We start from the raw sequence: 13,999 nt of genomic DNA on the forward strand, positions 1-13,999 counted from the left end.
TTTTCACTACAACTACGGTAAATGAAAGCAATTCTAAGGAAATATGTTACGCAGGTAGCCATTTCATGGATTTAAAGACGCAAAATATGAAACTTTAGCAACTGACTCAGGCCTACGTTGCTGAAAATATCCTTTTCAATGTGTGTTCTTTTATACTGGACATGATTCTCAATTGTTATTTTGTATACCTTAATAAAAATAAGAGTAGTGCCGTCATAATGAAAAAATTATTTGAAAAATTGGGCAAGCAGTTTTTTCTATTGGGCAAGCAAATTTTTTCATCACTTGCCCAACAGGGCAAGTGACGAAAAAAATTTTTGTAGAGGCCTGAATACAATTACATGTATATCAGAAATTGATTTACATTTAGAAAGCAATTATTTCTAAAATATTTACTCTCAGATGGAATTTTTTGCCATGAACTATACCAATGTCACTTATTTTCTAGGAACACCAGGAAGGGAAATACATTGCGATTTCCTAATTGACTCTGTCAGATTCTGGTGTGACCAACTCAAGCTGACTCTTTACAACAACAAATTTTGATGATTTTGAAGTCTAATCCCCAACAATACCAACCTGAATGTTACCCATAGGTCCATCATCATCAGCGTATGTGGCAACAATTACGTTGACACTCTCAACAATTCTCTGGAAGGTTTGGTAGAGATCTTCCATATCAAGCTGAAGCTCCAGAAGAGCACGGTCCATCTTGTTCATGAACAAAACAGGCTTAATTCTCTCAGCGATGGCTTGCCTAAGAACAGTCTCTGTCTGCACACAAACACCTACAAGGACAATAAGGCATCAGACACATTTATCATTAGGTCAAAAATTCATCAAGTGAAAATTAAACACGACTCAGGAGCAGAGGTTGTAACCGGTTAGTGCAAGTTAGTGCAATGTCATTTAACAACCATTTCTCTCAAAGTCCTGCCAACTTTTTTGACACATTTGCACACCAGGCGATGTGGTTCTGAAAATAACCTGTTCACTGTAAAAATGCATGTCATACCAAATATTACTAAAAAAATGTGATTTCCTGTAAAAATCAAAGCAATATCTGTTTCTAGCCAGAATTGATACATGTAAATATATCATTACTTTTACTTGTACTAATTAAAATGAATTGATTTCATCACTTCATAATAAAAAAATTACATCCCGGTAATAAGTGTTCTTTTGTATGATCTTAAGTGTTCTCGGCAATTCCAATAGAAAAATCTATAAAAGATACAGATTTTAAAGGTTTGCAAGGTGGTATTGAAAAATTGCGGAAATAGTTGATGGTACACCGTGTATAACATCCTGGAGGGACAGAGAAAATAGAAATGGAAAAGAGAAAGTGGAAGTTTGAGAGATTATTCTCTTTAAAAAGAGTGTAGTCCTTTAAAGGACTGTAAACAAAAAGCTGATTAGTAGGCAGGCTTGAGTAGGTGAGAGATGGCTGGCTTTCAAACCTCCACTTTCTAACCTTTCCATTTCACCTCCATTTCTATCCACTTTTATCTCAGTTACTCCAGGACTTATAAAATGGTGTACCGTTAACCATTTCCACAAATAAAAGATACATAGGGAATTTCAGAAACAGTAAAATATACAAGAAAATATTTTGACCTTTTTTTATGTGCATTTGATCGCAAGAAAATTCAGGGATAATATTCGTAATTTACAATTATATTCTTCTTTCATGCATAAATTAAAATTCAATAAAAATAAACTTTAAAGACTTTAGATCAAGATGCAACATTTGCACAAATACAATCATGGTAAAGTGTGTGTCAATTTTTATTGTGATCGTTCAATCAACTAGCGGAATCCTGGGGTGGGGCCATTTTGTCATCCACTAAACTTTGAGTCTTATTAAAGCTAAAACCTCCTTACCACTGACACAGTCGACAACAACCAAAGCTCCATCTGTAACACGCAGGGCAGCTGTCACCTCAGAAGAAAAGTCAACGTGGCCTGGGGAATCGATGAGATTGATCAAGAAACCACGCTCATTCAGGTCTTTTTCTTGCGTGATGAATGTCATGTCTTTTTCTGACAGCTCATAGTACATGGAGATGGCTCTATGAAACAAAAATACAACAAACAAACATGAAGTAGGCCTGGTATTATTAAATAGACTGGACTTCTCTTGAAAGGTATGGATAACCTTTTCTGGCCCAATAAGAATTATTCATCATAAAAAATACCTTGATATGGGTCGACGATGTCAACTTGACAAAGCTTATAATCATTATCAAGGAGGCTGGAGCTTTTGTCTTTGCCTTTGCAGGTACGATGTGGAAGACTGCTCAGTGGCTGCAACGTAGCATTGCCTAAGGTATTTTCTGGTAAAAAAAAGCATCTTTTTTCCCTGCCTTTTAATCTTGAAAAGTCAAGTGCAGCTAATCCAAAGAAACAATAAATGGTCATCAGTAAGCTAAGTTTCTTCATGGTTGAAAGTGAACTTACAAAGAAACATAAAGAATACTTAATACAATCATTTGTTGGTTGCTAAAGACAGTACATTCTGCAAAGTTTTGCTTGAAAATCTTCATTATAAAGGTTTTTTTACATTATTTAATTACTATTATTCTTAAATGTTTTTTTTAAATGGTTGTTTTGGATTGAAAAATTTTTTTACAGCAAATAAATGCATGGAAAATGCGCTACAATATACATGTAATTGTAATCAATCATGATTTAGCGTAATCAGTTATAAAAAAAAGGCAATAAATTACGTCCTTTACTCTTCATTTTCCTTATTTTTTCTAAATATTTTTCTAAACATGTTTTTTTCACTTTTTCCTTTCTATACTAAAAGTTTGATATTCATTACTGCCATTTCATGGTCTTTTTTTCTTTATTCTACAAATAAATAATTCTTATTTTCATAGATTTACGTAGGAAAAAACGAATGTTCGTATTTTCGCTAACCTTTCGAGGCGTATAACACATATAGCAAATATTCTTATTCGTGCAATGGTGCAAATCAGCCTATGCCTCATTGAATAGGGCATCTTTCTTTTCAAATTTGCCTTAGGCGAAACCTCGCACTCATGCCTATTTGCTATTTGTATATCGAGCACATGTGGCCTGATGGAAAAAAATTTGAAGTAAAATACCAGGCTTATAAGGTGGTACCCAAGTTCAACTGTAATACAGATGTATGTGCTTCAATGAAAACACCTCTTGTCCATCGTATTGATCAGTGCCAAGACATTCATATTTCAAGAGGGCAAGGATGGTAAGAAAGCTGGGGTTGTGTGAGTACATGTACCTTCATAGGGAAATCGGACAGATTTGGAGAAAAATGTACATAGATAAAAGCAAACATTACTAAAATTAAACTACAATCAATACTAACGTAGACTTGATGGTAATACATCGCTCCTGCTCATCCTTCCTGGTGTCGGTGAATCGCATCTCACCAGCCTTTGCAGTGGCAATGATTCCGGCCTTGCTCACCAAAGAGTCAGTCAGAGTAGACTTGCCATGATCGACATGAGCAATAACAGACATGTTCCTAATGTTCTGTTTTTTGTCCATGATGGAACGGATCTGATCTATTGTGAAGTTCACCTAAAAAATGTTGACAAGAAAGGCTTGCATAAATATTTTGACATAACATTTAAAAAATAGCCAAATAAATTTAACACCAAAAGGAAGTACAGAAGAATACACTTATATCCATTAGGCAAGGAAATGTTAACCTTATCCTCAGTTAGTAATCCCTACTTGTAGAGAAAAAAGGAGTATTATTTTCGCCTTTCAATTTTACTACTCTAATCCCTCTACAAATATATTTCATGTTTACATGGATGGGCATGTATTTACCATTAAGATTTAAAGGGACAGTGATTTTCCGTTTACAAAAATTTTATTTTCCATTTCAGAAAATCTGAAAGTCCATTTCAGCATGTCTGAAAACAGAAATTCCATTTCCCCATAGACTCTGTGTAAATGAAAAAGTGATAATTCCGTTCACATAGAAATCAATACAAATATTATGCCTTGAGTAGCATTGTCACAATACTTGCGCTGGGCAAACTTTACTGGTATTTCAAAAAACAGATTTAAAGTGAATACACCTACATGCACTCACCTTTCACATAATTAGCATTAATTTAGGGTTGAATGAGATTTTATTGATCTGGGGACTTTTTATGATATGGTACATGTATGCGTATCGTAGCCTAACTACTAACAAAGAGAACAAGATGGCCATTTAAACCAAGATTATTCTCATAATTAGGTGATCTGTCAATTGACAGATCACCTCTTGTGTTTCTACGAATTTTCTTTTTTATTTATTTCTTTATTTATTTATTCTTTTTATTTATTTTTCTTTTTCCACCCTTTTCTTGTTCCACCAAAATCATCAAAACTATTCAATCAATTTTCATCAAAATATTATCAATTATGGACAGTTATCATACAATGTGTACGAAACAAGTTCAACGTCAAATGGTCATCGTGACGTCATCTACGCGCCATTTTGTAAAATCACATTATCAACAATATCTCCATTATCAATCATCAAAAATTAACAATATTAACATCAAATTAACTTCAGATCAAGGGTCAACTGTCCATGTCATCAAACGTCATGTACAGGTCACGACGCGCATGTACGCGCGCGTCGAAATTTTAAAATGCTCTACTTTTTGATCAAAGTAGAGTACGTTTCAGGTCATTCTAAGCATTTCAGGAATTTGCGCGCTCACAGGTTTTCGCGCGCGTTTACGCGCGTAACGTCCTTACGCAACGCACAACTGCACTTTATTTTACATCAATGCATTCTTTATGAAATTCCCAATAATTTGATACCTTAACCGACCTTCTACGACCAGTAATAAAGGAATGCGCCTCCGTCAAAGTTTGAATTACGCGCGCAAGCGCGCGTTCACAATAGGCCAAAAATGTGCAAAAACATGCTTTTACAAAATTCTATAGGGTCATGAGCTCGCCCCCCAAAAAGGGTGGTGCTGTTACACATTTTCGCTTCGTGCTATAGTAATTCTTAATTATTTTCAAAACCATAGAGGCTATTTCAACAAATTTAGTATCATTTTAAAGCTGAATTATTAATGCTATAGTCTGGAAAGTTTCATTGCTGTAGACTTTTTAGAACTTGAGTTATAGCTCTCAAAAGTCAGGACACCAGAGGTGATGAGGGGTGGTGCCGGAAGCGGCGCTCCCGGAAGCGGCGCCGCCTGTACAAAGTCAATGGGAAAACGCAATTTTTGGTGTAATTTTTGGGAAAGCATCAATATTTTTGTCAAAACTTGGCCTAAACCTACAAACTTGGTATCAAATTGAAGCTAACATACTCTACTTTACTGTCTAATGATTGAAAAGTATGTTTTTCCATGTCATAGACCTGTGTGATTAGGTTGAAACATAAAAATCTGATAAATTTGCAATGTCTTAATTTTGACATTTTTTCCAGATTGACACATATTTGAATGACAGTTATTGTTAGCACTAAACTTGCATCAATTACAAAAAAAAAACACTTCCTACAATTCTGAGGGGATGAAAATACTGCTCAGTATTAAGGCAAATCATCCAAATTATTAACTGACAAAGGTCAATGACCTTCAAACATCCAGAAAATGTGTTATGAATCTTAGAAAGTTTAGCATTATTTTCTTAAAAGCACCAAGTTTGTACATCTTCACTGATGTCTTAATACTACACATTCATGTATACATATTTCACTAAATACACACACTGACATTTAACAATAAGTGTCTGTGTGAAATGGACATAACCTACCTCAAATGCTATCATACCAAAGGACTGCATACTATATTTTGGCTTTGAACTCATCAAAACCCGCCATGGCTTTAAACTATCAAACACAGACTATGTGGATATAATGCGTGCAATTGCACTTTAGAAACTTCTTTCATGAAGCTGCAGTAGTCATATAAATTGATGTATGTTTGTACATACAGCATCTGCAAACTTGTTTCAGTCTTTACTCCTGAACCTATAGACATTGTCTCTTGCATGTCATCATCACTTGGCAGATCATTGTAATAAGAGCCTCGGTATTAAGCAAATTGTGTAACTTACATTTCAATTGTTACTTTTTCTTTGAATTGTTTATGTACCTACATGTACCTTCAATTCATTTTAAAATGTTAATAACTTATAAATTCTGATACATCATACATGTACAAGTCAAAGAAAACCCAACAAATGTTGGTATTGCAAGCATTATAACACCTGATATATAGTATATGATTCCTGAAACGCATGATTTTTTTGGGCTAAAGTCGGGGTCAATTTTCAGATCATTAATTGAACATGAACCCTACACAATTATATATTGTTAGAAAGGTCTGAATGTGTTCTGTCATAATATAGCATTATTTTTGTCATAGGGGTACTACACAAAATTTTATGACAAAAACCATGAGATTAAAAAAAATATCAGAATTTCCCTATTCAAGTCCATTTAAAACTGTTGCCTTACACCTAATGCTATTTTTGAGTGCAGATTTGGATTCCTTGTGCAATTTCCTTTCAGAAAATGTATACTTTTGCTATCATAGGGTGTATACTTTGTCAGATAAATGTTTTTAAAGTTGAAAGTGCGTCGCGAAAGCAAAAATCACCATGTAACGCAAAAGGGGGCGACCTCATGACGCATGACCATATAACTCTTCAGATAGTCCGTTGACCCCCAAATTTTCTTTTATATTCGGATAGAGTAGGACTTGTAGATGTGATTTCATGTCACATTTGACAATAAATTTGATCATAACGTCATCAAATTTGCGTCAGAACTAAAATTTTCCATTTTTGTTTTATGACGTTTTATTAATTTTGGAAATATGACTATAACTCCGTAATCATTGGTCGTTTTTAGCCCAGTTTTCTACATATTGTAGCTGGTTTTATATTCTTCCAAATTATTTTACAATCTTATCATTTTAAGCAAGAGATCATCATAAATATTAACAATGTATAAAAGTATATCATTATGATAAAACTTGCACTTGAAAAATTCAATTTGAGGTTATATTTCATCGTTGCCTTGAAAGTGTATGGCAGTTACTGTGGTCGAATGGTTAGTGCATCTGCCTTGTAATGCGAGGGTCCCTGGATCGAAACCCATCAGGATCTATTTTTTTTATTTATTAAGTTTTGTCTTATTGTGCGTGTAACCCCCATAAGCCAGTTTGGGGTTCCATTCTGCGCATGATAAGAAGTTCATTCGTACTAAAGTGACATGATTGTTTTATATTTAATGAGATATTAGCAACAACCTTGATGTCTTGATTTTTCTTTTGAATTGTGCGTTTCAATACACGCATAAAAACAACAATGCGTGTACTAGCAACTGGTATTTCAGAGTTGGCCAAGTATTGTTATAAGAACATGCTGAACGCATTCCAAATACCTCCATCAGTGTCCATTGCTTTGCTTTCTATTCACTTGGTCTATGCAATTTCTCCATCCTGCTATGTAAGACATGCTTGCATAATATCTTGCAATGAAATCTACCTATCGTAATGTAAGAAATGAAAGGTCATTTGGTCATGATTGTTCATGAGGTAACCAAAAATCTAGTCTATGGATACTGATTTAAATTTTTCAAAACTGGATTCTAGATTCTTGCTTTCATCACCACTGCTCACTATTTCGTGTTATCACTTGCTAAATTTGAATTGTCATTCTTTAGAAAAGAAGTTTTTTTTACAACCTTTTCTTTCAAATAATGTCTTTCAAAAGTATTAAACATGTCCTTTCATTAATAAAACTGCTCTTAATATCATGATGCTCATATTGATCTGCATTGACATGGTGATCATTATAAAAAAATAGATCATAATCATGAGATTCACAGACAGATCACCTAATTCGTCCGTACTTCACGAATTAAAATTCTAGTACTTGTCTTGTTTTTTTTATAGGGGAGAGAGGATATAAGGCCACCTTTCTGATAATTCCAATCATACACGTACCTCTTTCATGTAAAGCAGTAGAAACATGAAAAATATGTCTATTACTAGATCTAGAGTCGGGTGGCCTTATTTGCCCCACCAAGCTGCCTTCTTAAAACTATGTCGCTACAGTATTTAAAGTAAAAATAATTCAGTTGGATTAATACAATCATTAAACAGGAACAATCATATTTAGTTATTTACGAAAATACCATTTTAGTTAGGCTTGGGTCGCCATGGTTGATAACTGGAATCTGTAAGAGTGTGCGAGTTCCGGGTGTTTTTTTCACTGATAAAAATCAGAAATGTTTAAAACTCCACTGAAACAGCGGATTTTTCAGTGTACAATTTGTGGAGTAGTTAAAAAAAGGGTAGTCTAGATCTATTTTTTTCTTTTTATGAGTTCTTTTCTGATATTTAGATCATGGGCCTGTTGCATTAAAAGGACATTGGTTGGACCGCTCTACAGAGAACGAGATATCGCTCAACTGTTTCACAAAGGCGAAGTGGGCGAAATAAAGAATGGTCCTTGGAAAAACATGATCTTCTTTGCACACTGCCTGCCACCGTTGGCATATAGAGAAAATGTGTTTATGCAAGCCACCCTGACATATCACCTTTTAACATTTTTTTTTCCACTCAATTGAAACTTAATTATAAATCAATATCATCAATATTGTCTCGCGACAACTGTCAGCGCTGACAGTTGTCGCGCGACAATATTGATGAAACACCCCCCTGGTTCAGTGGTTGAAGCGGGACATTTTAGCACTTGATTTTGCCGCCCTCTATAAGCGTCACGTAACTAGGTTGCATTAACAATGGATCCAAGATGGCGAAGACAACAAATGTGAGTAAACTCTCTTCTACTTTTATTTCTTCATCCCATTTCTGCGATTTTTTTTCCTTTCAGTAAATTTTTTTTGGCCAAACGTTGCTAACCGATATTTTTACCCATGTACAGAAGTGTTAACGTCAGATTCTAAATATAAGGGGCAGTTTGGTGCATTTGTATAGTTGCATTTTCCCTTCCTATGTGGGACCCTATACGTACCCGCGCCAGGCGTTAGGGGGTAAAGGTACGATAGTACTATGATTTTTACTCCCGAACGCCTCCAGGCTACCCGTACGTGGGGAAATATAGGGCCTAGGGATCCCAGGCGTGAGTGAGGAGTGACCATACGTATAGTATATGACTTTCACTGCCCAGACGCCTCCAGGCTACTTCGTATGACTAGCTATATGAGACTAGAAGTAGGGCCTAGAGCAGGGATTCTCAAATGGTGGCGCGTGCGCCACTTGTGGCGCACCGAGCCTTGCGGAGTGGCACTTGGGAGCCGGTATAAAAAAAAGAAAAAATAAGGGAAAATTGGGGAGAAAAAAATGTTTCTACCGGTAACCTGGTAAGGATTTGGTGATCATTTTAATACAAAGAGAAAACAAAAACTCTTTATTTGATACTTAATTGTTAATTGATTTCTTCAAATTTTGTCAAATTTAGCACCGCGATAACCCCTTATTATGGAGGATCGATGGTGTTCTCCTTTTTATTTATTCTATGTACAAAGTTTATGTACCACACAAGTGATTTGAAAACCCCGTTTTTAGGATTTCTATTTCAACGGTGAGAAATTTTGTATTTCCAGAGTATACGTTTTGGTTAAGAGTTAAAGAGAAATTCCAGTAGTTGCAGTAAACACTGATTTCATGAGAAAGTCTGTAAAACAAGGCTTAATTGTCAGTATATCATCGAGGATCTAGATCTGGTACAGTTACATTAACTGAACTTTGTGAAATCTTGAAATCTACGCTGAAAAATGTTCACACCGAAGATCCCCAACACAGATAAGCGCACGTGGGACAATGTATAATTATTGCTTAGGGCGTCGGGCCCGACGCCCTACCCGATTCCTGTGCTTATTTGCTGATTTCTCAGCAATTACACAATTTCTTCCAGAATTCTTTGGCACATGCGTTTTATTTATACAAACAGACACTTTGGTGGTCATTTAATTGGATTCTGTACGAACTCATTTTGATATCGTTACCAAAACTAGCATTTACCTTTAAACATCAAATAATGATATTCAAAGAACATCCTGATCATAAAAGAATATGAATTTGGGACATAACAAGCAGAAACTTTGTTTCCGGGGCCGATTAAAATCCAATGTTGTAAAAGTGAAATACATGTATGTTCAGATGTATTGGCTGCCGTGAGTGCATGCCTGCATGCACTCTTGCTTAACACGAACTGAATGAATGATACCGCAAGTGAGTTGTAGAGGGAGAGGGGCAGTTTGGGGGCGTTAGTGTAGTGCAACGCCTAATTTTCAGCCCTTGCAAAATTGGGGGACATAACTTCAGCCACTGGCGTACAGATGGGGTGGGGATTGGGGGCCCAAAGAGTTTCACGGCCAAGAAAAAAAAGGGAAGGGAAAGAGTGGAACATTGTATCATTTTCTTAAATGTTCCACTCTTTTTTTGCAAGGGCTGAAAATTAGGCGGAGTGGGTCCAGGGGCCCCTGGTGGGGGTTGAGGGGGCAGAGCCCGTTTTGGAATACGAAGCCTTTTAAATCGCCCAGAGGGATTCTAATTAATATCAACAGAAGAATACAAATGCCAACAATCTACACAATAATATTAAAAGAAAAATGACCAGTGACTTTTTCACATCATATACCAATGATACCACTAGTAATGCTAGTTCAGACTGTTCAGCACCAGATATATTGGCTAAAGCAAGTGGCGTAATGAGTAAAAAAAAAATGAGGGGGCTAGATATGGCAGCTGAAGCAAAGATATTGAACTTTTCAATACAGAATTTTGTTAATATTCCAAAAGTTCTGGGGGCTCTGCCCCCTCGACCCCCACCAGGGCCCCTGGACCCACTCCGCTGATACATTGCTGGTTTGCGTAATGGATAGTGGGTCGCATGTCATAAGGTGGTCCAATTTCGCGAACAGGGTAAAAATGGTCAAAAATTTTATTTTTTGATATGTTATAGCTATTACCATTCTCTAAATAACGAAAAAGTTTTAAGTCTCGAATACCTTTATTTTTCCTTAAAATGACTAATTAACAGCTAATTATTACATAGACGTCAATGTAAATGTGAATTTTGAAATGCGTTTTTCTCAAATTGGACCTGCTGCACATAAAATGGTGTCAAAAGTTAATGCAACATTGGATCACCCTAGTATTTTGCAGTTATAATCTTGAAACTTCAATAATTAAATCTGTACCCAAAATCGAATAATTATTTATTATTGTATGAATATTAATTATACTAATTAATTACCAGTATTTAATTTCACATTTTTGCCCCCAAAATACCTGTCACTGTATTTATATGCTTGGCAAAATGACAATATCATGGGTAGAAATGTTTGTTGCAATGATACACAACATTTGTACTAAAAATTAAGATTACAAGTTAGATAATTAACCAAATCTCTCTGGTTTACTAATTGATTAAGTTGTACTTGCAGATCAGAGCTGACATAAACATGCATTCCATTGCTGCATATTTTCAAAATTGTCAAATTTTTATGACATTTAGTTCTTCCCTGCTTTAAAACACCCAGAAATATGATGATAACAGTCATATTACACATTATAGAAAGTTGTTAATTAGGTTTAATTAATATTTTATCATTTACCGCATCCACCGGCTCCGCATACACCGGCTCCGCCACCCCTGTTAGTGTTACTTCAAACTTAATGTCCTATAGATTTTGTTCCTGATATTGTATTGATCTAATTCATAGTAATATATTTAGCCTATAGTTAGCGATGCCAAACCAGCCGCGCGTTCGCATCGGTATGCTCTGCCCCTGTGTAAAACATGGTCTCAGAAAACTCTTTTCCAGTCTTTAAATATTAATTCAGTAACACTCTGACCCACAAAAATCCGAAGATTATTAAATTAAAATAGGAAATTTTCACTTTACATTCTGATTTGAGGTTAGAATCGCCAGATATTTTGCACTTGAAATGTGTCTTGAAACCTGCCTGATCGTACGATGCGCGCGGCCATTTTGAATCTCAGAAGCCAAAAGTGGAAAGTACTGCTCATGTCATAATCATGTGACACACAAGATTTTGACTTCCACCAGTGTTTGTGGCAATTTGAATCGTTAGTTTAGTACTTTTGCTCTGAAATTATGTCTAAAATATCCGATTTTTTTTGCATTTTGATATCATGATTTGTTGAGATTTTGTTGATATGGTGATTTGATGATGACATGAATGATTTGACCCCTTTATCGTACCCCTACACATAAAAAAACCAAAAAACTCCCAGCATCATGAGATTCTTTGAATTCTAAGCTTTGTAATTATACCAAACTTGTTACCAATTAGCAAACCGCGAATTACCGCCAGCGGGAAAGATAAGGGCTTGCACTGTCCCCAATCTGGAAAATTCAGGGTCAATACAGAGACTGTATAGTCTGTTGAGTAGGGTTGTTTGGTTTTTGGTGATTATGTAACAGATGGTGATGTACCTTTCTTGCCCTTTTAAACCCTGATTATGGTCCAAGGCCCCATTTTTTTTTTTTGCCTGATTTATTATGTCTAGATCTATGTGGTCGCATTTCATAAGTTGGGTATGCAAAAAGGGTGGCGTATGAACAATTTTCCACACAGTGCCATGGATAAATTGTTGCTACATCACAGCATCTTGACCAAATTTATTGAGTAATATCTCATTTTGAAGCTAGAACTATAGGCTAAATATATTACTATGAATTAAATCAATACAATATCAGGAACAAAAACTATAGCACATTAAGTTTGAAGTAACAGGGGTGGCGGAGCCGGTGGATGCGGAGCCGGTGGATGTGGTAAATGATAAAATATTAATTAAACCTAATTAACAACTTACTATAATATGTAATATGACTGTTATCCTCATATTTCTGGGTGTTTTAAAGCAGGGAACAACTAAATGTCATAAAAATTTGACAATTTTGAAAATATGCAGCAATGGAATACATGTGTATGTCAGCTCTGATCTGCAACCTAATCAATTAGTAAACCAGAGAGATTTGGTTAATTATCTAATTTGTAATCTTAGTTTTTAGTACAAATGTTGTGTATCATTGCAACAAACATTTCTACCCATGATATTGTCATTTTGCCAAGCATATAAATACAGTGACAGGTATTTTTGGGGCAAAAATGTGAAAGTAAATACTGTTAATTAATTAGTATAATTAATATGCATACAATAATAGATAATTATTTAATTTTTGGTACAGATTTAATTATTGATGTTTAAAGATTATAACTGCAAAATACTAGGGTGATCCAACGTTGCATTAACTTTTGACACCATTTTATGTGCAGCAGGTCCAATTTGAGAAAAACACATTTCAAAATTCACATTTACATTGACGTCTATGTAATAATTAGCTGTTAATTAGTCATTTTAAGGAAAAATAAAGGTATTCGAGACTTAAAACTTTTTCATTATTTAGAGATTGGTAATAGCTATAACATATCAAAAAATAAAATTTTTGACAATTTTTACCATGTTCGCGAAATTGGACCACCTTATGACATGCGACCATGTTTACCCCTTCCATAATTTGCCCCAGGCCCCTGCGTGGCCTATATGTATGCAACCCGCCCCTCACCCATAATTGCCATTATTACTCGTCCCAACCCTATTTCTTTTTTTTGGGGGGGGGGCCTGTAACACGGACCCCAAACTTTATTGGCCCTTGCCCCCTGACCCCATTTTTTGGGGGGGAGGGCTACCCATTATCGGTACTTGTCCAACGTCACCGGCCCGGCGGCCCCTACCTATCCCGACCCATTTTTTTAGCTACCTTTAAGCCGTCAAATGTTACTGGCCCCCGCCCCTCCCCCCATCCCGGCCCCTGCCCCCCCCCACCAGCCCAATTTTTTTTTAGCTTTCTTTAACTTGTCCAACCTTACCGGCCCCTGGCACCCCATCCCGGCCCCTTGGCCCCGACCCAATTTTTTATTTTTTTATTTTTAGCTTTCTTTAATATGTCCGACCTTACCGGCCCCTGGCCCCC

At 35.8% G+C, this 13,999-nt stretch overlaps 1 protein-coding gene across 1 annotated transcript in view; it reads right to left on the reverse strand.

Annotated features, from left to right (window-relative positions):
- The window catches only part of LOC121416018 (translation elongation factor 2-like), a 38,107-nt gene that overhangs the window by 21,491 nt on the left and 2,617 nt on the right, over nucleotides 1–13,999 (reverse strand). The window contains exons 2-4 of the mRNA XM_041609449.1: nucleotides 3,356–3,570; nucleotides 1,885–2,072; nucleotides 580–788 (exon numbers count right to left, since the gene is read on the reverse strand). Of these exons, the coding sequence (XP_041465383.1) occupies nucleotides 580–788; nucleotides 1,885–2,072; nucleotides 3,356–3,570 (612 nt within the window). The remainder of the gene's footprint in view (nucleotides 1–579; nucleotides 789–1,884; nucleotides 2,073–3,355; nucleotides 3,571–13,999) is intronic.

Source organism: Lytechinus variegatus, chromosome 5 (assembly GCF_018143015.1).
Source record: "Lytechinus variegatus isolate NC3 chromosome 5, Lvar_3.0, whole genome shotgun sequence".
NCBI lineage: Eukaryota > Metazoa > Echinodermata > Echinoidea > Temnopleuroida > Toxopneustidae > Lytechinus > Lytechinus variegatus.